The 27,811-nt window shown below is 42.2% G+C and overlaps 2 protein-coding genes across 8 annotated transcripts in view; both read left to right on the forward strand.

Moving 5' to 3' along the window:
• Positions 1-3,055: 3,055 nt before the first annotated feature.
• Positions 3,056-20,443, forward strand: LOC104932574 (kinesin-1 heavy chain). The gene is made up of 26 exons (XM_019264898.2): positions 3,056-3,500; positions 7,773-7,860; positions 8,108-8,181; positions 8,296-8,400; positions 8,928-8,976; positions 9,490-9,545; positions 9,640-9,727; positions 9,819-9,943; positions 10,151-10,255; positions 11,581-11,726; positions 11,923-12,071; positions 12,228-12,415; positions 13,251-13,319; positions 13,424-13,630; positions 13,738-13,881; positions 13,974-14,165; positions 14,294-14,411; positions 14,898-14,953; positions 15,050-15,159; positions 15,336-15,437; positions 15,562-15,622; positions 15,950-16,021; positions 16,155-16,259; positions 16,367-16,583; positions 16,755-16,890; positions 17,526-20,443. Exons 1-26 carry the CDS (start codon positions 3,375-3,377, stop codon positions 17,527-17,529), a joined length of 2,892 nt encoding a protein of 963 aa, XP_019120443.1. The 5' UTR covers positions 3,056-3,374; the 3' UTR covers positions 17,530-20,443.
• A 1,223-nt stretch (positions 20,444-21,666) lies between these two features.
• LOC104932573 (rho GTPase-activating protein 12) overlaps positions 21,667-27,811 on the forward strand; it is a 49,252-nt gene continuing 43,107 nt past the window's right edge. For 3 of the 7 annotated variants that reach the window (XM_010747836.3, XM_010747838.3, XM_019264902.2), the window contains exon 1: positions 21,669-21,971. The gene's annotated coding sequence lies outside the window, so the exon portion shown is untranslated. Of the gene's footprint in view, positions 21,972-27,811 lie in introns of all 7 variants that reach the window. The other 4 variants (XM_010747835.3, XM_019264901.2, XM_010747839.3 and 1 more) reach the window with 3 other exon arrangements.

Raw genomic sequence — 27,811 nt, forward strand, 5'->3', positions numbered from 1 at the left:
TGTACTTTACTTCAACTCTCCTACATTTCAAAGAGAAATGTTGTACTTTTTACCCCATTACATTCCTATTCACATATATGCAAAACATGTGATCAGCTCATAAAGACATGTCCCTTGTTGTAAATGAGACTAACCAGTTATATATAAATAGTTTTGACATGGAAATGCTGCTTGCATGCTAATGCATCAGAAATAGCATTTTAATGTTGCAGCTTTTCAAGTTGGAGCCATTTTACATCTGTTGAGTAGCTTTATCTTTATTTATTTATTATTATTTTATGGAAAATATTAATTTGAAAAAGTAATTAGTAAGAGACAGGTGTAGCGGAGTAAAAAAAATACATATCTGACTAGAAGTAAAGTGAAATTAAATGAAAGAAGTCCAGTACGTATCGGTACCTAAACACTGTACTTGACTGGGGTACTTGAGGAAATGCATAGCTACTTACCACTATTAGACGCACTACAGCGAGTGAAACAGTCCTGATCTTTACCATGACAGCAGTCAGTCTGAGCCCCTTTTTAGGAAATAAGAGACACAATATGGTAAAATTATTGCATAAATGCATCCAGTTCATGTCCAGTGTCCTCAAATTCAAGTATTTGTCCACTTCTGTCCAGAGTTTTATGTCGATATTTAATATCTATTTCAATTTTGATGAAGTACCATGACTTATGAAGTATATATTCCACTGGATTTGCTGTTTTATTCAACCAGTTCAACAATGACTTCATTAATCTGCTAGAAAATGTACATAATGATATTAAACGTAAGATGATACATACTGTTGCAGAGGACTTTATCATTTATCATCATCCACCCCAGCATACTATCATTTTGTTTGACTTTTGCTATCAGTCCACTACATTTCAATGGGAAATTATTATAAAATTGTATATAGATTTCTGAATATATACAATATTCACTATCAGCATCAGCAAAACAAAACAGAGACCCCCATGTAAAAACATTTTCACTACACGCCTCAAACAAACAAGCTCAACTTTAATACCCTCATATGATCGGATTAAATGAAACATGTTAAATGTAAATAAACATACATCTTATATAACTCTCTACTGAGTACATCATCTTCGAGTCTTACCACTCAAACAGATAGCATTATTGTCCACCATTTTTTATGCACTCTGCGCTTCTAATATTTCTGAAGTTTATTATATTTTTAATAGCTACTGTCATTTTCATGTTCAAATACTAATACATTTCTTTTCTTACAGTATATTCGGTGGAAATTTTGATGTGAGATGCTGACTTGCCTTTTTAATATTCTATCCCGTGAGCTCATAAAATCAGATTCAGTGTTAAAGGTTAACTGGTACACGGAGAAGTCAGATGACTGCAAGAGTGTGACACCTCTGCCACTATTCAGATCAGGACTGTTTCACTCGCTGTAGTGCATCTAATAGTGGTAACGTAACTATGCATTTCCTCAAGTACCCCAGTCAAGTACAGTGTTTAGGTACTGATACTGTACTGGACTTCTTTCATTTCATTTCACTTTATACTTCTAGTCAGATATTGTATTTTTTACTCCACTACACCTGTCTCTTACTAATTACTTTTCAAATTAATATTTTCCATAAAAAAAAAATAAATAAATAAATAAAGGTAAAATGCTATTCCTGATGCATTAGCATGCAAGCAGCATTTTCATAAACATAAACTATTTTATATATAACTGGTTAGTCTCATTTACAACAAGGGACCATGTCTTTATGAGCTGATCACATGTTTTGCATGCTATATGCATGGTATCTATAGTTGTCATATAGATGTAATGGGGTAAAAAGTACAACATTTCTCTTTGAAATGTAGGAGAGTTGAAGTAAAGTACAAATATCTTTTAATAACTGAGCAGACCGCAGTATTTTCCGCCGCTGTGCTACTCGTCTGTGAGTAAACGTATATCTCCATTTTGATATTCACCGTTACCTTTAAAGGCTGATGTGTGTATATTTGTGTTGATGTCCAACTGATTATTGAATATTTCATTTACAACAACACTTTTTTCCCCCACACTTTATTTTAAATTAAAGAATTCAGTCATACTAGTTCACATTGTACAATAGTAACATAGCACCAGCACCAGTTACATGATAGTATAATAAGGATCAAAAACAGAAAAGCAGAAATAAAACTTAGATGTGACAGACTTTGTAATCTTACTTATAAATAAAGTTCTAGTTATAACTGTTGTGACAGGTTACTGGTTGGAAATATCTGCATGAATATTCATTAATTCATTAACTTAAGAGACTTAAAATAATAATCAACTTTAATCAAAAATAGCTTAAATGATGGTGATAAATCTTGAAATTTACATTTATGGATGTGAAATGTCTAAAATAGATATATATAGATATATATTCAAAATAAGTAATAATGTTGGTTTTATTCCTTCAATGCTGATTTTATGTTTTGTTTTACACAGTATATAGTTCTCAAATTCTTTCCAAAAATGGGTAACTGGGGTGAGGCAGTAGCTTAGTCCATAGGGACCGGTTCAAGTCCCACATGGACCAAAAATATGGAAGGTGGACTGGTAGCTGGAGAGGTGCCAGTTCACCCCCTGGGCACTGCCGAGGTGCCCTTGAGCCCATCACTCCACCATCTCTCTCCACATTCGCATAGATAGATAGATAGATAGATAGATAGATATACTTTATTTATCCCAAGCTGGGAAATTATAGTGCAGCAGCAGCATTACACACAGTGTCTGTGCCCTTGTACTGCATGTGTGTGTGTGTGTGTGTGTCTGGGTTAAAATGCATGTAAAAATAAAATAAAATAAAATAGAGTGAAAAAAGAATTTCCCCATTGAGGGATTAATAAAGTATGTCTTCTACTTTCTTCTTCTAACTATAAAATAAATAAGTTACATTTTCAGGTTCGGTTTTTACAAAAGCTACATTTGTTATTGACATGAAGGAATCTTGATATTTATATTTTATATGTTATAGATGTTATGTTATTTTACAATAACACAGTGAGGAGGGGAGCGCCGGGGGTGACGTCATGGTGAACCACATCCACAGCAGCAGCAGCGGGGAGGAGTGAGCAGGGTGAGCAGGGTGAGGAGGGGTGAGGTGGCCAGCCGCTGATCCGCCGGTATCATGGCTTCCTAACAGGAGGAGGGGAAGTGATTGAGAGGAGGAAAAAAAAAAACATTTTATTGTTGTTGAATGCCCGACAGATAATCGCACTAATTCGCCTAGAACCTGAGCTCGGGAGACAAAGAAGGGGCTCGGCGGCCTCGCTTTGTTTTTATCCTCCCCCCCGACAGGAGGACACGGACGGACACTTTTGAATTTCTGTGTCGGTGAATTTCCATTCGCTAAAGCCCGTGTGGAAGATGGCCGACCCGGCGGAGTGCACCATCAAAGTGATGTGCCGTTTCAGGCCCCTGAACAGCTCCGAGGTGACCAGAGGAGACAGATACATTCCCAAGTTTCAAGGGGACGAGACGGTTGTCATCGGGGTGAGTTGTATATTTAATGTCGGTGCTGGTTTCTAACAAACAGTCCTCCTCCTCCTAACGCCATTTTTTTTTGATTGTCTTTGGGAGCTAACGGCGGTTAGCAGCAACGTTAGCAACGGGTTGACCTGCTCACGGGGAGGTTGCGTTGCTTCTCAAAAAAAGGGGGCAACTTTCTATAACTATATAACACGCAACCAGTCCACAATAAAAACGGTTATTTAACCGCCCTTCAGTTCGCAGTCAGCCGTTGAGACTGTTTGAATTTTGAATTCAAACCGTTAAATAACCGTTAAACCGCCGCCTCTGCTTCGCCCTGTCATGGCTAAAGCGAGCTGTCATTCAACAAAGCCGCTGAAAACAAACCTAAAAAACATAAACCATCAGTTAGTTAGCCTGTTATTCACCACTTTATTATCATTATGTGTTGATTGTGAAGCGTGTTGTGCAGATAAAGCTGGTGATTGTTAAACAGTTTGCGTCAGCACAAAGCGTAAGCCAGCTTTGATTTGGCTAGCAGGGCTACAGGCCAGCTGGTAGCTGACAGATTAGCCGGCCTTGGCTAACCGGCTAGTTTTTTAAATTAAATACTTAATTAAAACATAAACTGGCTGCAGAAATAAATAACCTATTTGTTTAAAATACTCTACATGTGACATATAATTAACATATGTTAACATTAAAGGACACACAGGCTGCTGTAATGTCAGTGTTAATGTTTTCTGTTGGCCTTGAGTGACTGGACACTTTATTATTAATATTATTATTATTATTATTGTTTTATTAAAACTTTATTTAACCAGGAAAGGTCCCCTTCAGATTAAAAAATCTCCTTTTCAAGAGAGTCCCACCTGTTTTAAAATATCCTTTTCCATCTGATTCAATTGCATTAACCTGTTTTTAATGTTGTATTCTTGTAATGTGATATACTTTTATGTTTTTTGTTTGTTTGTTGCTGTCTACTCTCATTTATTGTAAGGTGTCCTTAGGGGACAGAAAGGCACCTATGAAATAAAATGTATTATTGTTATTATTATAAGACAAGACAGACAGATAATATTACAAGACAGAGTAGTCTAAAAATGCTAAATTAAAAAAGTACAATAAAAGCCATGAACTCAACAACAGCACCTCAGAGAGATCAGATCTCCAAACACAACTCAGTACGAACATGTGGTACAGATAAAAGTCTAAAAGTCTGTCACACTTTCTATAAATAAAAGAACGTTAACCTGTATAACAAAACAATTAAATTCATAGTTGATCTGTTTTCTTAAGTGCACTTTGCGGTCAAATTAAAGTTGATTGAGTCCCCCTCGCCTCCACCTCTTCTAAGATAAGGATAATGGGCACAAAAGGAGGAAATGCCTTCACTGATGCAGTGCCATGTTACCTCCACTTTGCTAAAACAACAGAGTATTTGCCCCGAGGTCAGTCAGTCAGTCTGTAAATGATGTGCTCTCTCCTGATGCTTTGTCATCATACGCCTGTACAGTAGGCTTGTCAGTTGTTTGCAGCACCTGCGTTCATGCCATCGCGTGCCTCCGCGCTGAAAGGAAAAAACCCTTTCATGCTTTGTGACTGTAGTAATTAGGGAGTATGACAGTGGCAGAAAAAGCCAGGCTGAATTTGCTCAAGTTCGTACAAGCGAAACGTTTCAAAGCCAGTGGCATGGCGTGTGTATATATAAAAAAAAAGGTGGTTAAACATTAAGTTAAGTGTCAGTCTCTTTGTGGACTTTGGTGCCAGCGCTCGGCTACACTTTAAAGGAGTTTACGAGGCAATAGATACTCATCTTGAGCCATTCATGAAGTGGATGTGTATCACGTCCTCTCTGGGGTTAAACTACTCATTTACGCGGTGAACTTAGACGACAACAGGACCATTCATTTTCTGTCACGCAGAAAAAGAAGACTGTTGTGGCCGTGCTGGCTTCTTGAATGGTTTTGCTCACGCTGACTTCAGGCCTTTTTTTTTTTTACTAATCACAAGCGTACTTGTCTGTGTCCCTCAGGCATGGCGTGACCCAGCCCTTTTCCTAGTGCCAGTCATGGTGCCAAAATACCAGGACGCATGTGTTGAAGGCCTAGTAGTTGTAGTAGTTGTAGCATCTGCTTTGAGAACACTTACAGTGCCCATAAGCAGCGGTACAGGCCTCCTGGGTAATCCCCCCTCCCTGTGTTTTCTCTCCTGGTAACCAGCTGTTCGACCAATCAGAGCAGGCAGTTGTCCGGGCGCTGGGCAATCTCTCCGGGTGGGGAGAGTAATTATTACGGTGATGGTACTTTTGTTTTACAGATGCTCTCATCCAGGGTGACTCTCACCCACTTGGCTTGTATTTTTATCCGTTTTGAAACAATCTAGGGCGTGGACGCTGTATTCACGCTCGGCCAGTGGTGAAGGTGACCACATCACGTGCTGTTGAAAGACGTCGCTTCACCGCTTCAAACCTTGATACTCTCAGACATTCAGTCACTGGAGATTTTTCTGTCTTCCGGAGCATATTCCTGCAGTGCATCCTTACTCAGCTGTGCTTCACTTTAAAGTCCTGCCAATCTTTTTGCCTGGAAAGGGAGGGAGAAGAAGTTTCCAGACGAGGAGGTACGGGTGTCGTAACCGGGCTTGGTATGCCATCGTAGTGTGAGCGAGCGAGCAGGTGAATTATTCATGCATCCTTTACTTCTCCCTGTCAGTTTTGCACATTAAAGATCGGGTCATTCCTCCTCGGTGCTTTGCCGTCACGTCTCCTATTTGCATACAGCAGGCTGGGATGTCCCGCAAGAGCACGACGGAGCTACTTTTAGATAGTGTAGCGTTGTGGTGCGTGAGAGAGAGAGAGAGAGAGAAAAGGAAAGAAAAGAGAGATGAAGAAGTGAATAACTGAGGCAAATTGCACCTGTTTTTTTTTTTTCCCCACTGTCAGCTTTGTACCAGGAAGCAACGTTACCAACACTACCCACATTGATAAAACTGACTTATTCTGCCTAGCAACACAGTTAGATTTCATGCATCATGCAACAAAAATCACACAGACGCTGCAGAATAACCTCGAACTGCGTGTTACCGTCTCATAACAAAGCCGTCAGGAAGCAGGAACATGACAGTGCACTTATTAATACTGTACTGCTTTTCACTGTAATTACATTTTCAGTAAGTAATCCCATTAGAGTGTAAGTGTAGGTAACGAGGCCAGCAGCAGCAGCAGAAACAATGAGGACTTTAAACTGGGGCTGTTATTGTTTGCCCACAGCGTCTGGCAGGCCCGATAGCAGCCCCGGCGCTCATGTTCTGGGCAGGGTTAATTGCCAGGATGTGGCTAGCTTGGAGTGAGTTATCAGCGTCTTTTAATTGCTGCTGGTCTGTGTTTAGGTCTGAGGACAGGAAGGTTATGAGCCGGACTTTGAATAAATGTAGCACTGGTTAGGATGCTGTAGCTTTTAATGCCAGACGGCGACGTATTTGTGGTTGCACCGTGAGTTGTGAGTGTGTTTACACATGCCCTGAACAAGGATGTGCTAATCAGCAGCGTGTCCCCCAAGGTGACAACAGCCGCTTGGCAACATTCTCACCCTTTTCCTGCACTGACGATAACTGATCGTCTGCCACTAAGGCATGTATGTTTTGCAACCTGGGGTATCGCATGCAAAGCGCCATAAACTCTCAATGCATCACAGCTAGAACCCCACCCATCATCGGGCCGGAGAGTCAACTGGGACTTCAAACCTCTAAAAGCGGCGCACCGTCTCAGTCCAAAGTCAGAATTGCCCGTAGCATCAGTTTTATTACCTCGTGGTCGCCTTCTTGAATCCAGCTATCGATTGTTTCGAAGCTCACCGTCTTGTTTAGTTCGTTATAAATGCTGAGCGGAGATCGTCGGAGTTTAAACGGGACGAGGAGCTGCATCATTTGAGTTTGGCACCGGATCTTTGTTGCATGTCATCGCTCCATCGTCTCTATCAAATAAACACAAACGTGTCTGAATAAATACTTGCTGATTAGTGAAACTCACATTTTTGAAAATCTAGGTACAAACAGGGATGAAACGTGTGAAGGGTCAGTATGGACTGTGTGCATATGACTATTCTTTTACTGAAGTTATGTAAGTGGATCTGTTTTTGTTGGGTCACTGTCCGTTACTGATGTTACTGTCGGCCAACGGAAACACCTTTCAGATGTGAGGTGTTGAACTGACATTGACGTCGGTGGTTTGGTGAAACAAAGTTACTGTGTTAGTGTTTTGTTAATGTTGTTGTTGTTCTTCTTCTTCTTCTTCAGGGCAAACCGTACATGTTCGACAGAGTGTTCGGGTCAAATACAACACAGGAACAAGTGTACAACGCCTGCGCCCAGAAGATTGTAAAAGGTGAGGTGACTTTTGTCAGTCTTATCAGTTTGTTTACACTCCAGACCTGCCTTTAGTTCAGTCTGTCACTTAGGAAGCTTTTCCTCGCCACTGTTGCCAAATGCTTGCTCATGATGGAACTGTTGATCACAGCACAGTTTAGATCTGCACTATACGGAAAGTGTCATGACATAACTTGAATTTGGAGGCTTAAGTATTGAAACCATTTGAATTCTTGCATCAACAAGTTCTGTGTTGTGTCCTGTAGATGTTCTGGAGGGATACAATGGAACGATTTTTGCATACGGGCAGACATCATCTGGCAAAACACACACCATGGAGGTAAGGAAGACGGCCACGTGCCGATGTTTATTTTCTAATGAAGTGCATCTTATTTTTGAACAGAAATCTTCAATTCACTTCATTCCAGTCAGTTAATTGTCTCTCTGTTTGCAGGGGAACCTCCATGACACAGATGCAATGGGCATCATCCCCAGGATAGTGCAAGATATCTTCAACTACATCTATTCCATGGACGAAAACCTGGAGTTTCATATCAAAGTGAGTCTCGGAAAAAGTGTCCAACCACCAGTTGAGAAACAGTTCTGCAGTTGTTAGACAGGCACCGCCCCTTCAAAGAGACATGAAGGACATATTTAACCCCCAAAGTCAAACTCCAGCTTCAGACAGTTTAATATTTATGGCTGACAAACACAAACTGTGGGTGCTAACACAAAGACACCTACTTCCTGTTTAGCAGTTTTCTATTACTCAGCATTTTTCTCAGGACAGAAAACAAGTGATGGAGAATGCTGACGTGTAACGTGTCGCTTTCTGTATCATGTTTCCTGGCTGACTTGCCACCGTTATTGTTCATCTCTGCTTTTAAGTAACAGCACATGGTGTTAAACACTTACTGTGTTGAGAATGATTGGACTAGATTCTGTTTAATGAAGTATTTTTGCTGTTGAGAAAATACCTAAAAATGTCCAAAGAATATTATAAACTAGGCTCAAAACACTTTGATACATCTGGTTTGTTTCTCTCAGCTGGGTTGTCCAATAATAAAGTTCTTTCTCTGTTCACAGGTTTCATATTTTGAAATTTACTTAGACAAGATCCGGGACCTTTTGGATGGTAAGTGAACACTGGACTCATCGTCTCTTAAAGTTATACTGTATCTGACGTTACAGAAAGAGATGTAAGGGATGTTAGCTGTAAGCATACAGACTTTTATACATTAATAGTGTTTGAAGCAGGCCGCTCCAGGCTGGTGTCATAATGAACTTTAGAAACTTGAAAATGAAAATATCTTTTTGTTGTATCTTATTTTATCCTTTAAAGTTCTCATATTATCCAGTACTTTATTTGTTTCACAGTACATGTAGCTGATCTGTTTCAAGTCCTATAAACCGTCTGAGTGGAAGAAGCTTTCTGGCTCATTGTTGGGAAAGATTTTTGAATTTATTATCAGTCATTCCAGTCAAAGACCATTTGAAATGTAATAACCAGAGATCTTCCAGACTAGAAGTGGGAATAGATATAACGGGAAAGGATATAAACAGAGTTTCACTTCCTGTCTATATTAATGTGGTATAAACACAGTAGGCCATGTCAATTTTAATGACACCCTCTTCCTCTCGTCTTCAGTGTCAAAGACCAACCTGTCAGTCCACGAAGACAAAAACAGAGTACCCTACGTCAAGGTGAGAGCTCACCTCCCGTCACGTGTCGAGTATCTGGTAAAACCTGTTTGTAAAGATAAATAGTCTCACCTCAAGTTCTGCTTCTGCTTTAAAGGGCTGCACTGAGAGGTTTGTCTGCAGCCCAGACGAGGTCATGGACACGATCGATGAAGGCAAATCAAACAGACACGTAGCAGTTACAAGTAAGATGCTGCCCTGTTGTTTTCCAACCATCTGCAGCACAGACGTCTGGAGCTTTTGCACTGACCTCACGGGTGTCCTTTCTCCTTGTAGACATGAACGAGCACAGCTCCAGGAGTCACAGTATTTTCCTGATAAACGTCAAACAGGAGAACACTCAGACGGAGCAGAAGCTCAGCGGCAAACTTTACCTGGTTGATCTGGCTGGTAGTGAAAAGGTACAGAGCATCAAAGCAAAGTTAAACCATCCATCATAATCCATTAACCTGCGGGTCACTTTCTCGATGAATCGAGTAGTTGTTTGATCCATAAAATGTCATTTGTCCTGTATCATCTGCCCGAGTTGGGTTCAGATTCAGTTTCCTCTTTGTCTTGAACGTTGAACTGCACGACACCTCGTTGAGTTGATTGTCTTTGATTTTCAGGTCAGTAAAACGGGAGCAGAGGGAGCCGTGCTGGATGAAGCCAAGAACATCAACAAGTCTCTGTCGTCCCTGGGAAACGTCATCTCTGCTCTGGCTGAAGGAACGGTCAGTAACTCCGACTCAACCCTCTTCAGTCGTGGAGACTTTAGTGTTGTTTCTTTGAATCTGTTTGAATCTCTTGATCCGTTTGTTGGATATTTTGTGGTGCTGTTCTGTTTTTAATGAGTCATTCGGAGAATTCGGTGAATGTGTTTCCTGAAGTTACTTTGATTCCGTTAACCGCCTCGTCAGTTCCTCTTGAAGCCTTACATCAGAGCATAATGAGCCTAAATGTGTTTTTGCTGTTATCGTTCAGCTTATTCAGCACAACAAACGTTAGGTCTGTTATTATAACCTGAGGTGATGACTTTCCCCGACTGTTTTTATGGCGTTTTTGAAATGACAAACATTACTGTTAATGTATCAGACAGAAGGGAAGTCTTCTGTTCAGCAGCTGAGCAGCCCAGAGCGAGGTGTGCATCTGGAGGACCAGCATCTTTTCCAAATATCTCACTGCGAAAGTGCCATTTTCAGCCGTCCACAGGTCCTTCTGTGCCACAGAAATAACTCGAGCAGATAAAAACTCTCCTCCAAGCAATGTTTTGTTTTGCCGCTTCACAGCGATTTCACACTTTTCCCTTTAATCAACGAATGTTTTGTTCTAAGGCTCCCCCTTCGCTCCGTAAACAACCTGAGGCGGACAGCTGCTGATATATTTGATGGTCCAAAACAAATGAGCTATTGTACAGAGATGTCTCACTCCCAGGCCGAGCATAGTGGTGTCTGAAGAAATACAGCAGACCGCTGCAGCTCGGCTTGTTTTCGTATCAATACCGTTAATTTATCAAGTTAAAATCAACCTCCATCTAACTTTGCTAAACTCATGAGAGCTGTAACCGAAGCCATCGCATCCTGTTGGCTCGGTGCTGGTGAAACCACAGACGTCGTCTTGGGTTTCAGGACAGCAGCAGCATGTTTAGGAGTATTATCCAAGCTTAGAGAACACAACACTTTGTTTTTTTTTTACTAAGTCTGGGGTCTGTCAAGTGCAGTAATATTGTCAAATAACTCCTAATCAAGGTGGTCTGCCACTCAGATCTGATGTATCTTTTATTTGTGATCAGTTTAGCTGAGAGATGATTAAATTTATTTTGTATTTTGTATAAATGTATTCTTTTTTTCAGCAGGGATTGTCTGTTTTTCAGAGGAGCTGTAATTTGCTTTGTGAGAGGTTTTCTACCACTCGGGCAAAATATGCTTAGTCACTCATTTTGTTAAACTCTTTAGTGATGAATAGAGAAAACTGAGGACTCAAAAGTTTTCCCTCCAGGGTCCGTTGATTTGTGCTCTGCTCATGACATTCTCCTGTACGTATCTTCTGTGTATACTAGGCCTACATCCCCTACCGAGACAGCAAGATGACCCGTATCCTGCAGGACTCGCTGGGTGGTAACTGTCGAACCACCATTGTCATCTGCTGCTCGCCTTCCTCCTACAATGAGTGCGAAACCAAATCCACCCTCATGTTTGGGCAAAGGTCGGTAGGCCAGCTGAATGAAAAGAAGACATACCTCTGTTATTTCTTCAGTTTGAATTGAGAACTGTGTAATCAAAAGCCACATGTATTCACAATCATTGTCACAGTTAGTCAAGAGATTTTTGAAGGAATAAAGGTGAATAAAATGTCCTCATTACTGCCTCTTCAGCAGAATAAACTTATTTTCTCCACGTAGAGCAAAGACCATCAAGAACACTGTCACCGTGAACATCGAGCTCACAGCAGAGCAGTGGAAGCAGAAGTATGAGAGGGAGAAGGAGAAGAATAAGACCCTGAGGAACACCGTCACCTGGCTGGAGAACGAGCTCAACCGCTGGAGGAATGGTGAGGACGGAGACCGTCTCCGAGCTTTACAACTTTTTATATTTTGGTGTTTGAGGTAGAAATTTTCCGCTGAAGTTTAGATTGTGAAACATTGGTACACTTCTTTTCCATAGTTGAAATGCATTAACGTAAACGTAACGTGTGTTTCCACCTCAGGCGAGAGCGTTCCAGTGGAGGAACAGTTTGACAAGGAGAAGGCCAACGCCGAGGTTCAGGCCCTGGACAACATAATCAACGACAAGCCGGCCTCCACGCCCAACGTGCCGGGCGTTCGCCTCACCGACGTGGAGAAGGACAAGTGTGAGGCTGAGCTGGCCAAGCTTTACAAACAGCTGGATGATAAGGTGAGGGAGAGGACAGGAGGTTTGTGACAGAGCTATGAATGCTGGTTTGTAGACTTGGACTTAAATATACAGTTTTATACAGTGCTTACACCTTGAAACAAGAATACTTTATAATGAAGTTCATCATAACATTGAGAGAGAGGCAAGGCAGCATGACCTGTTAATATTAATGTTTTCTTCTTTCCTTATAAAATATTTGAACACACATAAACAGTTTAATTATTTAGATTTGAAACAGTTTTGTCCACAAAAGAAGAATTAAATGATTAAAATGTCTGTGTAGTCGATGTTGCATCACAGGAGAGAATTACTGTTGTAACGATTTTTCCCCAAATTAACCTTCAGTTTGTTTGTCCACTCCAGAAAAGTGTAACTGACCTGAGATCATGACGTGTGTGTTTAGCTGATATTCTGTGATTCAGTTCCCGTCGTGCTAACCTTCTATTTCTGTTTTGCAGTTTTCAGAATACTTATCTAAAAAAAAAAACAACGCACCTGTTAGTTTCAGCTTGATAAAGGCGTTATTGTGCACAGTGAAACAGGAAGCTGTGCCTATTTAAATCTGCACAGATTTTGATGCTTAGCCTTCAGTTTCCGATGACTGGTGATTCTTTATCAGCAGTCACTGCTCAGAGGGTTCTTTGTCTCTTTCTTTCAGCCACAGCATTTTGTTCTACATCTATGAAACATGAAGCTTTTCAATGTTCGTCCGTCTTTTACTTAGCGAGGGTTGAGCGATCACTATTAAATAGAATTATGCTCATTTCTCCTCAACAAATTCAGATTCATTCATTCATGTTTTGTTTGAATGCTGACATTGCTGTGTCTCTCACAGGACGAGGAAATCAACCAACAGAGCCAGCTGGCTGAGAAGCTGAAGCAGCAGATGCTGGACCAGGATGAGGTGAGTGCTGGTGGTCCAACAGGTGGAGGGAAGGTGCAGGTGCAGCCCTGATGCATTTTAAAACAGGTTGCGTGATTACACTTCTCTCCCCCCTCCGCTTGCAGCTTCTAGCTTCCTCCCGCCGCGATCACGAGAACCTCCAGGCAGAGCTGAACCGCCTGCAGGCGGAGAACGAGGCCTCCAAGGACGAAGTGAAGGAGGTGCTGCAGGCTTTGGAGGAGCTGGCCGTGAACTACGACCAGAAGAGCCAGGAGGTGGAGGATAAAACCAAGGAGTTTGAGGCCATCAGCGAGGAGCTTAACCAGAAATCGGTGAGCTGGAGACGGAACACTATTCAACATGTTTCATTTATTTTAAAACAATAGACAGACACATTGAAACAGAGAATGAATGATGAATGCTCTCTCTCGTTCTGCAGTCCATCCTGTCGTCTCTGGACTCTGAGCTCCAGAAGCTGAAGGAGATGTCCAACCACCAGAAGAAGAGGGTGACAGAGATGATGTCTTCACTGCTCAAAGACCTGGCTGAGATTGGCATCGCCGTAGGCAGCAATGACATCAAGGTACTGAGACCTGAGTCTTTTACAACACTGTCTACAGGACGATAAGATAGAATCTGTTCTATCTCTTCAACTTTCCTCTCCTGCTCTTCCAGCAACACGAGGGCGGCAGCGGCATGATCGATGAGGAGTTCACGGTGGCCCGTCTCTACATCAGTAAGATGAAGTCAGAAGTGAAGACCATGGTGAAACGCTGCAAGCAGCTGGAAGGCACCCAGTCAGAGAGCAACAAGAAGATGGACGAGAACGAGAAGGAGCTGGCTGCCTGTCAGCTGCGCATCTCCCAGGTATGCAGGAACTAACCACTGGAAACCTACACTCTGCAGTGTGTGTGTATACAAAATAATTAATTAAATTCGTGAATCCTCATAAAGATTGTCTGTATAAACATCTGTGTTATTTCTTCTGTCTCCAGCATGAAGCTAAAATCAAGTCGCTGACTGAGTACCTGCAGAACGTGGAGCAGAAGAAGAGGCAGCTGGAGGAGAACGTTGACTCTCTCAACGAGGAACTTGTTAAGATCAGCGCTCAGGGTACGTCACTATTCAAGAGATGTAGTAGTAACACATACTCACTTAAAGTCCTCCAAAAGATTTCTACTGGAGGTAAAATCCCTCCTAACAGGAACTGACGCTAAAAAAGTCAGGAACTTTTTAATCTCAACATTATCCAACTTGAAAAACTTGGTCGGGTCGGTTTCAAAACTTTTTAATTGGAACCGGCTCCAAATTAATTAAGAGCAGGAGGTTTTTTCTTTTAGCTTTTCACCTCCAGTTGTTGCTGATGCTGCAGTATTCATCTGTGTGTTTATAATATGGATGAGCAAAAACATCTGTGCTATGGTGAAAGGTGTAGAAGGATACGTCTGTGAAAATCTGAATTTAGTTGTTTCTTTCAGTGTATTTTAGTTTCTTAATGTGAAACAAGAATCTGGTTGAATTTATAACCCAGATCAATAAGTGTTCTTGGAGTTCAGACTGAGGTCACTGTGTTTATGCCTCTGTTTCTGTCCATTACAGAGAAAGTCCATGCTATGGAGAAAGAGAATGAGATCCAGACTGCCAATGAAGTCAAGGTAACCATTAACTAACACATCAACTCAGTGCCTGTTGGTCTTTTACTGTTTGTTTTTTGTGAAATAAACATATGTTGTGTGTTTGTGTGTGATCAGGAAGCGGTAGAGAAGCAGATTCACTCTCACCGTGAAGCTCATCAGAAGCAGATCAGCAGCCTGAGAGACGAGCTGGACAACAAGGAGAAACTCATCACCGAGCTGCAGGAGTAAGACTTCAACTTCTGACATCATCGCTCTGTAGTGTGATGTAGTGAACAGCCATAGCTAGATAGAAGTTCATTTTTTCATCTTGTAACAATGATGAAAGAATACTCACTGTTTACATATTCACAGATTCAGTCATTAAGTTTCTCTAAATGTGACGCCGTGTTGTCTCTTCCAGTCTGAACCAGAAGATCATGCTGGAGCAGGAGAGGCTCAGAGTGGAGCACGAGAAACTCAAATCCACCGACCAGGAGAAGAGCCGCAAGCTGCATGAGCTCACGTACGTTTCTCACACACACACACACACTCTGTTGACTCAGTATAGTTCAGTTTGATACCAGATGCAATATACATGCATCCATTTATGTGTATGCAGGATTTGAACTGTTGTTGTTGCTTTTCAGGGTGATGCAGGACAGAAGGGAGCAGGCCAGGCAGGACCTGAAGGGTCTGGAGGAGACAGTGGTGAGTTCATCGGAATAATCTGATATTAAAAGCACTCACTGTGGTCGCTGGGCTCCATTCCTTTACTTTATTGTTGAGTTGACTTCTTGTAAATGACAAGAGGGAGAAACAAGTCGAACCAGTCATTTTCATTTTGTTTCCATTCAGCTAGAGAGAATTTACAGTAAACATTATTATGTAGCATTAAGGTTTTTAAAATGTTGGGACATCAGCTCACATTTGCTGTTGCAGTTAGTTTCTTTGATCTGAAATAATATCTTCAATTCTTTCAGCCTGTCAATCATCTCAATCAAGTTTATCCTCATCTTCTTCTTTTTGTCATTTAAGGCCAAGGAGCTGCAGACTCTGCACAACTTGAGGAAGCTCTTTGTCCAGGACTTGGCTACCAGAGTGAAAAAGGTGACCCGCTATGATTAAGATGTTCTTTGTTTGCTATGAAACAAACATGGCAGTTCCCCAGCTACAATGTCAGGATGACTGAAGTGTCCCTCGGTGTAATCTCTAAGTTTGAATGTTTGTTGTCTTTGTGCAGAGCGCTGAGATGGACTCAGACGACACAGGTGGGAGTGCAGCTCAGAAACAGAAAATTTCCTTTCTTGAGAACAATCTTGAGCAGCTCACCAAGGTTCACAAACAGGTAAGATGTTAATGTGCACACCCAGCGACGGTTTCCGCGCACGCTTCCTCACTGACGTCAGCTGTGAATGACAGAAACGATGTAAAACGATGTGAACTGTCCCACAGCTGGTGCGTGATAATGCAGACCTGCGCTGTGAGCTTCCAAAACTGGAAAAGCGCCTTCGTGCTACGGCTGAGCGGGTCAAGGCCCTTGAGTCTGCTCTGAAGGAGGCCAAGGAGAACGCTGCCCGCGACCGCAAACGCTACCAGCAGGAGGTGGACCGCATCAAGGAGGCCGTCAGGGCCAAGAACATGGCCAGGAGGGGACATTCGGCCCAGATCGGTTAGTAACAAATACACACCTTCTGCCAAGAGTGCACAGTTTTAATGTCCAAAAAACTCCAGAGAAAGAGACACAAAGAGAAGTGAAGTACACAAAAGACTTGTACATATATTCATCTGTACACCTGAAACGGCCCGTCCTCACTCTCTCCTCCCCCTGTCTCTTCCCCAGCTAAGCCGATCCGGCCCGGCCAGCAGCCCGTGGCATCTCCCACACACCCCAACATCAACCGCAGTGGAGGAGGCTTCTACCAGAACAGCCAGACGGTGTCCATCAGGGGAGGAAGCAGCAGCAAGCCAGAAAAGAAGTTAGTGGAACACGAGTTTTTCTTTTTTCCACAGAGATAAAGAGACAATGTCTCATTTAGGAGATCTAAAGGAACTAAAACGAAAATGTTCCGGTGATGGTAAAGAACCAAGATGCTGCATGTAGATGCATTAATAATTAATATTCTCTTCATTAAGTTTCCAACTTTGATTCTGGATGCACCACGGTAAACCATCCGTTTAAGGCAAAATGCCATAAAATCTTTAAATATGTAAATCTCTGTGTACATGACTGGCATGTTTTTTGCCGTTTACTGGATCTGATGACTACAGAGTGAAAGAACCAAACACAAACACATGACAAACAAATACCTTTATTTGTCTTCAAACATGAAGTTAACAAACTGCTTCGCAGAATTAGAATAAGCAAACACTGTAAGGTTAAAAGAATAGACAACAATATAATGAGGACAGACCCGTACACAAATACAGTCAAAACAAAAGAACACTAGCACACTGAGTCATACAAGTATTACTGTAACCAGGTTTTAATGTTTGTTTTTGTCACACAGCGACCTCAGGACTTGACACATCTTCAGTCTAACTCGTCAGCTGCATGTTTGATGGTAGCACTTGTATGACACTGATCGTTTTCTTTCTTCCTGTTTCTCTGCAGCTGAAGAACAGCGGGACAGAAGGACGACACCACTGAAGAAGCCAATATCACCCCCCGCCCACCCCGACAACCTGTCATTCCATTACAGCGAACAGGCTCCTCGTCGCTGCTCTGGAGCCACGAAGGAGTTTCTGAATTATAAATATATATATATAAATATTCCTGGCCTGTACAGCTCCAACCTCCCCTCCAACACCTCCACCCAGTTCCCCTCACTCCCCCCCCAACCCAATCATGACTTATCTCTTTTTCTCTTACTGGATATAATAAAAAAGAAATTAATGTAATTTACAAAAGGCAAGGTAATATTCTTACCCACCGAACCAAACGCAGTCTTGAGCGCAGTCTCGGCAAGCGAAAAACCGCGAGCACCTCAAAACGTGTCGCTTCGGTTTTTCTTTTTGTTTTTGCACAGTCTGTCGTCATCCGTCGTCGTGCGAGTAGTTCTGCACTGTGCCACGCTGAATGTAAAGGGTAGCAAGATCTGAAGAAGAAAAAAAAAACACGACCTGAAACTAAACATAAAAAAAATAAATAAAAAAAGGAGACCCTACCAGGAGAAATAGCTTGATCTTATAGGCTAACCTCTGTACATTTCATCATGACTATTATCGGTTGTTAACCACACTTTTCTCTGGATAGATTTTACATGCTTCTTTAAAGAAAAAAAACGACAAAAAAAACAACAAAACAAACTGTAAACGGTTTTGAATTGACTAGATGGCGTCGAGCACTACTGTTCTGTCCGGTCTTGTACAGATGTAAAATTGGCACTGCTGCACATGCTTCCCCGGAGGTCGAAAGAGAAACAGACGGAGCGAGCTGTACGGGGGAAAAAAGGGGACACGGCAAAAAAAAAAAGAAGGATTAAAAAGTTAAAAAAAAAAAAAAAAAAAAAAAAGCCAAGACGTGCGACAGTGTACTGTAGATGTATTTAACTAAATACCTGTGGAGGCCAATTGTTTTTATCATTAAGTTAAAATAAAACCTATACTCGTTATTGGTGACTTCGTGAGAAGGATGTAAAGAATGTAGGACGGGAGAGAATGATCCGGTCAACACGACAAACTTCCACCTTTTTTTAGCCTATGCTAAAGTAGCTAAATGTACTGTTTTTACTTCTCTCCGCGTTAACGGACGCTATTTATATCTCTGTGCACATTGGAGCACATAGACTGCAGCCGTGTAGACCGAGATAACACACACACACACACACACACACACACACCACAATGCTTGTCCTGTCCTAGCCGGGTCGCTGTCACTCACTCATCTCCCGTTTTTTTTGTTTTTTTTTTGTAGTTGTGAACCCGAACCTGTCGACTCGAGATTTCTTTTCAAGGGTGCCTCGCTTTGATTTGTTTTTCTTCTCCCCTCTTTCACCCATTTGGTTGTTTCTTTATAGATGTAGGACTGTACCCGCCCCCCCTTTTTATCGGTTGTACATTTGCAGAAAGTGATGTGTTTTGCTGGGTTTTTATGTACTGTATTTCTTTAATTGTTCCATAGATCATGTTATAGACGCGTTATCTGAAAAAAGCGGCGGGCGTGGGGGTGTCGAGTCGGTCAGATCCTTGCTGCTGATCAGCCAATCAGGAGAGCAGGGTCTAAAAATTGCACAACAATCTTCTGTTTATCATCTGGAGGAAGTGTTTTATTTAACTAAATCTAGTCAGGGGTGTAGGATTTATTTTGTGTTTTGTTGTCTTTGTTGTTTTTTTTTAGTGTCATTTCATGATTTTTCATTTAAATTCCCCCACGGCTTTTTTTTTGTTGTTTTTTTGTTTTCAGCCTGTGATGAAGCCCCGGTGCATTTGGCAAAAAAAAAAAAAAAAAAAAAAAAAGAGCTTGTCGTGATTGTAACCTCCAAGCGTGAGAACACTAACATCTTGTGCAAGTGCAATATATTGTAAAATACACTGTATATCAGTCGACGGGCGGGTGTGATCAGGGTGTGCTCGCAGCAGTAAACCTGCCACGTGGAGTCAAAGTCCTGCTCCCTCTTTCCCCGTTAGATTCTGTTCTGCTGACACTCGGTTCTCGATGTGTTTCCTCATTCACGGCTTCTTTCTGACGAGCTGGAACACAACAGAGTTTTTCTACTGCTGTACTGGACAGTAAACTCTATGTACATGATGAGATGGTCAGACTTTACTAACCAGTGCAGTATTTAGAAATACGAATTGTTCGACTGCAAAATACATTTTTTGGGCTGAGAGTGGAACAAATCTAGCTGGGAAAAGGGGGACTTTGGCTTTTTTCGTTAAAATGTCATGCTAAAACCTGCTATCTTGTAAGAGTTGGGTGTGATGGCACTTCTTCACAGTACCTGCGCTCATAAAAACACTCCATGTGTGGCTGTTTTTGAAGAAGTTTCCAAAGCCCTGTAAATGTTTGTTGACAGCAAAAATAATCGATGTAGTATTAATTACTTTCTACAAGCTGCAGGAGTAGCTCCCCCGTATCTATGACAGGACAGTGTTTGGTGTCTATCGAGATGGTTTATTCCCTCTGTGTTCATCTTTTAGATTAGTCAAGACTTTTGCAGCATGGACCTCAAAATGTTTATTCTTTGACCTTCCACCAAAACTGGATATGAAATGGGGAAAAAAGAAAAAAAATCGTAAATAAAAACAACAAAGAATATTTGTGGTGTTTACCTAAATTTGAATTTTGCATTAATTCTAAATTAAAAACAAAGTGTAGCCACTTTTTTTATTACTGTGTAATAGTTGGTCAATTTTTAAAGGGCAGTTTTGAGGATCCATCAGTGGACAAGGTACTGGATCATTCCTGGAGAACTGGGGCACAAATAGCAGGGCTCTGATACGGACGGAGATGGGAAGTTCATGAGATCACAGTTTTGGATTGATTGCATGATGTAAATGTATGTGTGATTAAATAATTATGAGAAAACACCTGGCATCTCTCTCTCTCTTTTGTGTGTGTTTGATTTATTGTGCTGCTTCCAACCTGGAAACAGTTTTGGGGAAGAACCTTTCTGGTTTCAATGCCACTGTGAACAAAACCAAAAGTTTCCCCAGAGGCCTGACATCAACCCTATTCAACACGACCGGGATAAACTGTGAGCCAGCGTTTGACCTCAGTAAGTCTGTCGTGGCTGAATGGGACCAAATCTAGCAGTTGTGTCCAACCTGCCAAAAGAGTCCAGTCCGGCCCGGTCCAGTTGCAGAGAAGTCAAAATACGTATGACTAGGCGTTTTGTAGATCCACAGCACTCACAATGCGACTGTACGTGGAAAAACAGACATTGTTGACTCAGGATGTTCTGTATCTTCATCTGTTTTGTAAATGAACACTGAAAGGAAGGCAACAACTTGCAGGTGGTGACTACATGTGTAATAGTTTCACTGGCCTGGCTCACTTGAAATCAAACTGTTGGCTGTTTGTGGCCCATGAACTACACATGACCCCTCTGGTCTGATGGAAAACCTTTCCTGTTGTTGAAATGAGATATTCAGCCATATAAGTGAGTAACCATTGGGTGTCAGCTCTATAATAGCCTTAATTAATTTAAATTGTTTATCCAAGTCAAAACTTGAAATCTGAACAGCTGAGGTTTGTAAAGAGTAGGACGAACAGTGAGCGGTGTAGGTGTGGTGTCTGGAGATAAGTGGGATTTTAAAATTGCTTATTTCTCTCTTCTTCAGCAGTGATATCTGCGCCATTGACTTTAGACGTAATGCACCTGACCACACCTGGAAAGCAAAATCTGTTTGGGAAAGATAGGTATTACTTTATTTTTATTTATCCCCATGGAGACAGCAGCTGTGTTACTTATTGTGTTTCTGATGTAAAAGGGGAAGTCAGATTGTGACAGATGTAAAATGTGACTCTCCTCCTTTTCCCTCTCTGTTAATACTAGTTACAAATAACTTCATACATTAGTAGCAGAGGTCACAATATGCCAGCAGAGTGAAAATGGTTGGTGTTACTTAAAGGACGAACTTTGTATTTGTAGTCCCGGTCTGAGGCCGGCAGGTGGCGCTGATTCCCGCCGTGTGCGCGAACACCTGAGGGCTGGAGAGTCCGAGCAAAGATTGTGTGAACCAAACAGGAGCTCTCACTCCGAAGAGTTTTGAAACTACATGGGGACACAGAGCGGTCACCATGGTAACGCCGTGTAACGTTCTCCGGCTCCTGGAGTGATCGTCTCCACCACAGACGATCTTTGCTTCTGGGAGGTGGTAGTTGCCAAAGTTGTCAGGAGGAGCAGGAGGAGGCGTGAGGAGTCCGCGGGAGCGAGCACCGCCGTGTGGATTACACCGGCCGAGGGAGCAGAACAGGAGCGGAGCTGGCCGACTAACAGACCGGACAACTGGGAGGAAGAACAACCGGGAAGTTTAACTGGAATTTAACCTTTAACCGGGACTAACGGCTGGACTGCGCCGCTCTCCGAGGACCGGCTCCCCGCCAGGACTGAAGGTAGGTCCCCGGGCGCGGAGCTCTGACTCTCGGCCAAAGCTCGGAGCGGGACACGGAGGAATGTTTAGCACGGAGCTAATTAGCCAGCTAACGTTAGCGACAGACTGAAGACCAGGTGAGACTAGAACCAGACCGAGTACAGGTGAGACTAAAACCAGACCTGAGACCAGGTGAGACTAAAACCAGACCGAGTACAGGTGAGACTAAAACCAGACCGAGTACAGGTGAGACTAAAACCAGACCTGAGTACAGGTGAGACTAAAACCAGACCTGAGACCAGGTGAGACTAAAACCAGACCGAGTACAGGTGAGACTAAAACCAGACCGAGTACAGGTGAGACTAAAACCAGACCATGGAGTACAGGTGAGACTTAAACCAGACCGTGTACAGGTGAGACTAAAACCAGACCTGAGACCAGGTGAGACTAAAACCAGACCGAGTACAGGTGAGACTAAAACCAGACCGAGTACAGGTGAGACTAAAACCAGACCGAGGAGACCAGGTGAGACTTAAACCAGACCGAGGACTACAGGTGAGACTAAAACAAGACCGAGTACAGGTGAGACTAAAACCAGACCGAGTACAGGTGAGACTAAAACCAGACCGTGTACAGGTGAGACTAAAACCAGACCGAGTACAGGTGAGACTAAAACCAGACCGTGGAGTACAGGTGAGACTTATAAAACCAGACCGTGGAGTACAGGTGAGACTAAAACCAGACCGAGTACAGGTGAGACTAAAACCAGACCGTGGAGTACAGGTGAGATTTATAAAACCAGACCGTGGAGTACAGGTGAGACTTATTAAACCAGACCGTGGAGTACAGGTGAGACTTATAAAACCAGACCGTGGAGTACAGGTGAGACTTTTTAAACCAGACCGTGGAGTACAGGTGAGACTTATTAAACCAGACCGTGGAGTACAGGTGAGACTTATAAAACCAGACTTATTAAACCAGACCGTGGAGTACAGGTGAGACTAAAACCAGGCCATGGAGTACAGGTGAGACTTAAACCAGACCGTGGAGTACAGGTGAGACTGTGACAGCTTCAGTGAAGGTGTAGGACAGTTATCCTGATGAGTTAACATGAACCTCAGGGTGTGACAGAGGATTTATTTATTTATTTAACTTTAATTTCATCTTATTAACCTGTTTATAATACACTGAGTTATTATTAACCTGTGTGTGTTATTGGTTATTAAATACCAAGAGATATTTCTGATTCATCCAGTTAGTTAATTAATAGTTTCTCAATCATCTGTTATTTTGGTAAAATTGTCAGTTATTATGACATAAATTGGTCGGACCCCTGGTTGAAGACTCCCCTGTATTAGACTGTAAATCATAGAGTCATTGGTTGATTATCATGAGACATTAATAAAAAATAATTTCCCCCTGGCATTATTAAAGTATTTCTGATTCTGATTCTGATTAATAAAGCACTGTCACCTATTATAATTTGGATTACAGCATGCGATTATGAAGCTCCGACATGCCTAATAACTAAAAAGTGGACATTAGAATCTAAATACTTTAATAATCCCAGGGGGAAATTATTTTATTTGGTTGTGTCGTTTATCAAGCACACACGCATTACCTGGCTTCTTCCAAACATGTTGTTTATATGTTTTTTAATCGTCCTTATCTTTTTTATTTCTTACTTCTTGTTTGTCACGCACCGATGAACCTGTCTTATGATTTATTAGTTTTGTTATAAATAGAATATGTGTCATGTTTTGGACTTTCTTCAAAAAGGTTAAGTCTGGACTTAACTTCAGCAGTTTAAAGATGCTTTGGAGAGCCGTGCATATATTAACGAATAGCTGTAACTCTTTAAGTTTGATGATCAGATTCACACTTTTCATTCATATAAAAGTCAAACTGTTTGAACACGACAAATCATCATAGATTTATTTATTTTTACAACTTCCAGCAAGTGAACTTGAGTTTGAAACATCTACACAATCCATTCGTGTCACTTTCCACGGCAGTAAAATAAAATAAAATGGACTAGAAAGTTCATTTTGCACCCTGGTCCCTCCATCAACTGATGAACCTCGCCGCCTCCTCTCAGTCTAAACACATCCTCCTCTGTGTTTTATTTCTGCTGCACACTCTCATCTCATTTCTCTCACTTCTCTCAAGATGCCCACATTAAGTGACGTGCAGCTGTGTGACAGATTGTGGTTTATATGACAGTTGCAGCGGGACCACGGGGGGAGTTGAGCTTCGAGGAAAGTCTCGGCGAGAGAGAGAGAGAGAGAGAGAGAGAGGCGTCTAACTGGGACAGCCTGTGCTGAATCTAAAAACTGCTCAGGGAAATGTGGACCTACATTTGGTAGAAGGTCACAGTGCAGAACTTGACTGGATCACACATCTCTTTATCGAAAAAACGTCGGCCACCGCCCCGAAAACGGTGGAGGTGGAGGTGGAGGTGAATGGTGCTGTTGTTGCTCAGAAAAGGTTGGAAACTGACATTTAGCAGACTCTCAGGCGACACGTCTTTTCCAGAAGTGTGTTGTGGTTACACAAACTTTGTTGTCAACGCTTTTCCAGTGGATTATTTCTCCAGCAGAAAGTTGACATCTTGGCTGCGGTAATGACACTGCGTGACCTCTTACAATGAGCTTAGTGAGCTCGAACCACTTCTCCAATCTCCTTTCCCTTCTCTTTAAATAACTCCCATAATGGGGAGAGAAATGGGCTCTCTCTGATGAAGAGAACTCACTCAAAGTAATCACTGGCAGCCCGGCTCTGGATGGAAACAGTCTGAACTCGGCTAACGAATGTCATGTGAGGTCCCAGCGTCGGAGCCGCCTCGCTCGTCCAACGTTTTTGTGGAAACATTTCAGGCGTTCGCAGCCCCCTTCCAAGGTCTTGCTTTCTGTTTTGCTGAGGCGAGAGAAAACAGGGAGGGTGTGTTTTCCTACATGTGCTGACAACCACAGATTTTTCCACCGCATATCAGTTGAAACAGACCCACACACACACGTCGCCTCTACCTTCCCAGCAGCCGAGGCCTCCGTGTCTTGCCGTCTCGTCGCACTGGGAGGTTTTATTCTTCAGATCCACCCCACCCCGCCGACTGTAAATCTTATTACCATCACATCAAATCAAGGCGCTTCCTCCTGATTTGCCGATTGGACTCTGAGAAGATTTGTTGATGCTGTCTGCTAAATAGTGGCGCTGATGCTCGAGCTCGAGACTCTTTCCAATAAGAAGATGAGTAACCAAAAATATGTGTGTTGTTTGTGGCAATTATTGGGAAAGATAGACAGGTAGAGGGACAAGAAGTGACGTTTAATTCCGATCCGTGATTAGTCACAAGCGTCCACGCTCTTAATCCTGCATAACTTTAAGCCTTAATATAATTTGAACAGGTGAGTTGTATATAAATTCACCCTCAGTACAGTTGTCATGAACGGGGAAACCAAGAGACCAAAACAGTTTTTTGTACCAGGCTATAAACATGTTTATTTCTGCTGTGAAGTTGGACATTTGGACATGGAGACTTATGGAGACTGACTCACTTCTGGAGCCAGCCTCAAGTGGACGACAAGAGGAACTGCAGTTTGAATAGGCGTCATTCGGTTTCTATTCAGGATTCAACAACAGTCAGCAATAAATAATCTTATTAGTAATAAACCTGCATGAACTGCCCGACACTGACACTGCTGCATTTTAACACCTGTAATAATGGTCGTACATGGAGAGCCTAATATTTTCAGAGGTGGTACGCAAATCTTATCCAACAAAAAAAAGCAGCAAATTAATTTAATGTCAATTATCTCACAGATTAAAGCTTTTAGATATTTTGTCTCTGTTTACAGCTACAGACGTTTTCAAAAAAGACTTCTTAATCTTTAATATCATGGGAAATGTGTCAGCAGTTTTACACTATTTAACACTATTGTTGGTTTTAGATTTAGTGTGATCATGTGAAAATGCAGAGTTTCAGTCTCAGCTGTCAGACTGGTTGGTAATTTACCTAAAACTTTGGCAGGATATTGACAAGGACCGAAGAGAAAAAACAACCGCCGGGGAAATGTTGCTCAAGGAAGACAGGAAATTAACTTTAGTCTGACTGCTGCAGTGACATCAAGTCCCAAAGTTTCCCAGAAGTTTAATCTAGATTACAAGCCGAGCGATGCTTCCAGAGTAATGATACTCACTGTTGAGCATGGAGAGAAAATCAGGCCCACTGTTTGCTCTTAGACCTGGAAAAATACAGGAACGATAAGGATCCCAAGTTTTTATATGAAGTGCATCATCGTGGCAGATTGCGTAAGAGAGCGTTCAGTGTAGCGAGATGATAAAATCTCACACCTACAGTGATCATGATTGTTTTTATTTAATAAATGAGGCTCGGCCTGTGTTTTGAACACGGGGATTAGATAGAAATAGAAGAAACGCCGTCCTCTTCCTGTCAGGCCAGCCAGCTGGATTAGCAGGTCACAGGTTAATTAGGATAGGGCTGCCAGTCCTTGTCATGATACGTGCATCGCCCCAGTCTAATACTTCACTAGTCCGTTGTACTTTATGTAATGTTACAGCGAGCATTTGCTTTAATTTGTCTAATGGACGTTACGTTGGAGAGATTTCCTTCAGTGCCTGAACCATCGAGGTAATCCACGGTGATATTACCCCTCACTCTATCGCCAGTAATCCAGCGGCCTAATCTCCTTTTATTAAGCTAATGCACAGCTGGTGAAGGTAAACACACGCAGTAGTAATATTGCGTAATAGCCGCCTCACCCACGTTTACCGTACAGCTGCTGCTTTGACCGTGACACTACTTAAAAACTATGCGTCCAGAAGGGCGCGGATACTTCCCGTCGTATGCTCTCTACGGATTCTTCGTACTCTAAATAGATCCATCAAGATTGCGTCTGTCCGACAGCTGCGACCACAACATGGACAATGTGGCAATGAAGTGTGTGTGTGGTTGGTTTGGTGGCTGTGTCTGTGTCATCTAATCTTGAGTGACCGTTAAATCATAAAAGTCATATAAAACAGTTTTTTAAGGCCTCTCTGATGACTTTGTGGGCTTGTAATCACGGCCGTCTTTGTAATATCCTGTTTTTACTGCTGTGGATGCTGAAATATCCTGCCAACGCACCGAGATCAGACTGTCTTTGAAACCAACCGTCTTTGAACTGTGGTGCGGCTGGTCCGAATCGATCAGGAATTCACATTTAAAAGTCTCCAACTGCTACACCTGCAGTCCTGTTTTCATTAAACCTAAAGACGGATGGTGCATCTATGAAGCGTCAGCATTGATTACTCGTGGGCCTTCGCATGTTTTCTTGCTTACTCTGAACATTTAAAGCACTCGGTTCACGCTCTCTTCTGGACTGATTTTAAAATGATAGAGCGTTCGTTTCCTCGATCACAAGCATGCCCGAAAGTTTATCGATAAACTCAGAAGTTAGTGTTGTAACAGTGCAGCAATAGAGGGGCTATAGATGGATCTTTCATGAGAGCAGAGATGTTGGGGTAAAGCAATCCACAGGCGACTTTCTGTACAAATCTAACAGAGCTGCACAGGAAAGCTGCACATCTTCGAGCTCATTGGCTTGTTGTAGTGTAAAACCTACCATGACCACATCCTCTGGTTTGCCGAGAGCTGTTTGAAACCTTGAATTCGGCATCATGGACGTTGCCGTCTTGGATCCAGAAGTGGATCCAAGACTGCAACGTCCATGATGCCGAATTCAAGGTAACGTCCAACTTCAGAGACCATTTTTCGACTAGAGTGTGAAGCTGGTAGGCTGGACTTACTGTGAGTTGGTTTTAGAAAAATACTTTCTCATACTACAGCTAAACATTTGACTAAAA

This window comes from Larimichthys crocea, chromosome II (assembly GCF_000972845.2).
Source record: "Larimichthys crocea isolate SSNF chromosome II, L_crocea_2.0, whole genome shotgun sequence".
NCBI classification, from domain to species: domain Eukaryota; kingdom Metazoa; phylum Chordata; class Actinopteri; family Sciaenidae; genus Larimichthys; species Larimichthys crocea.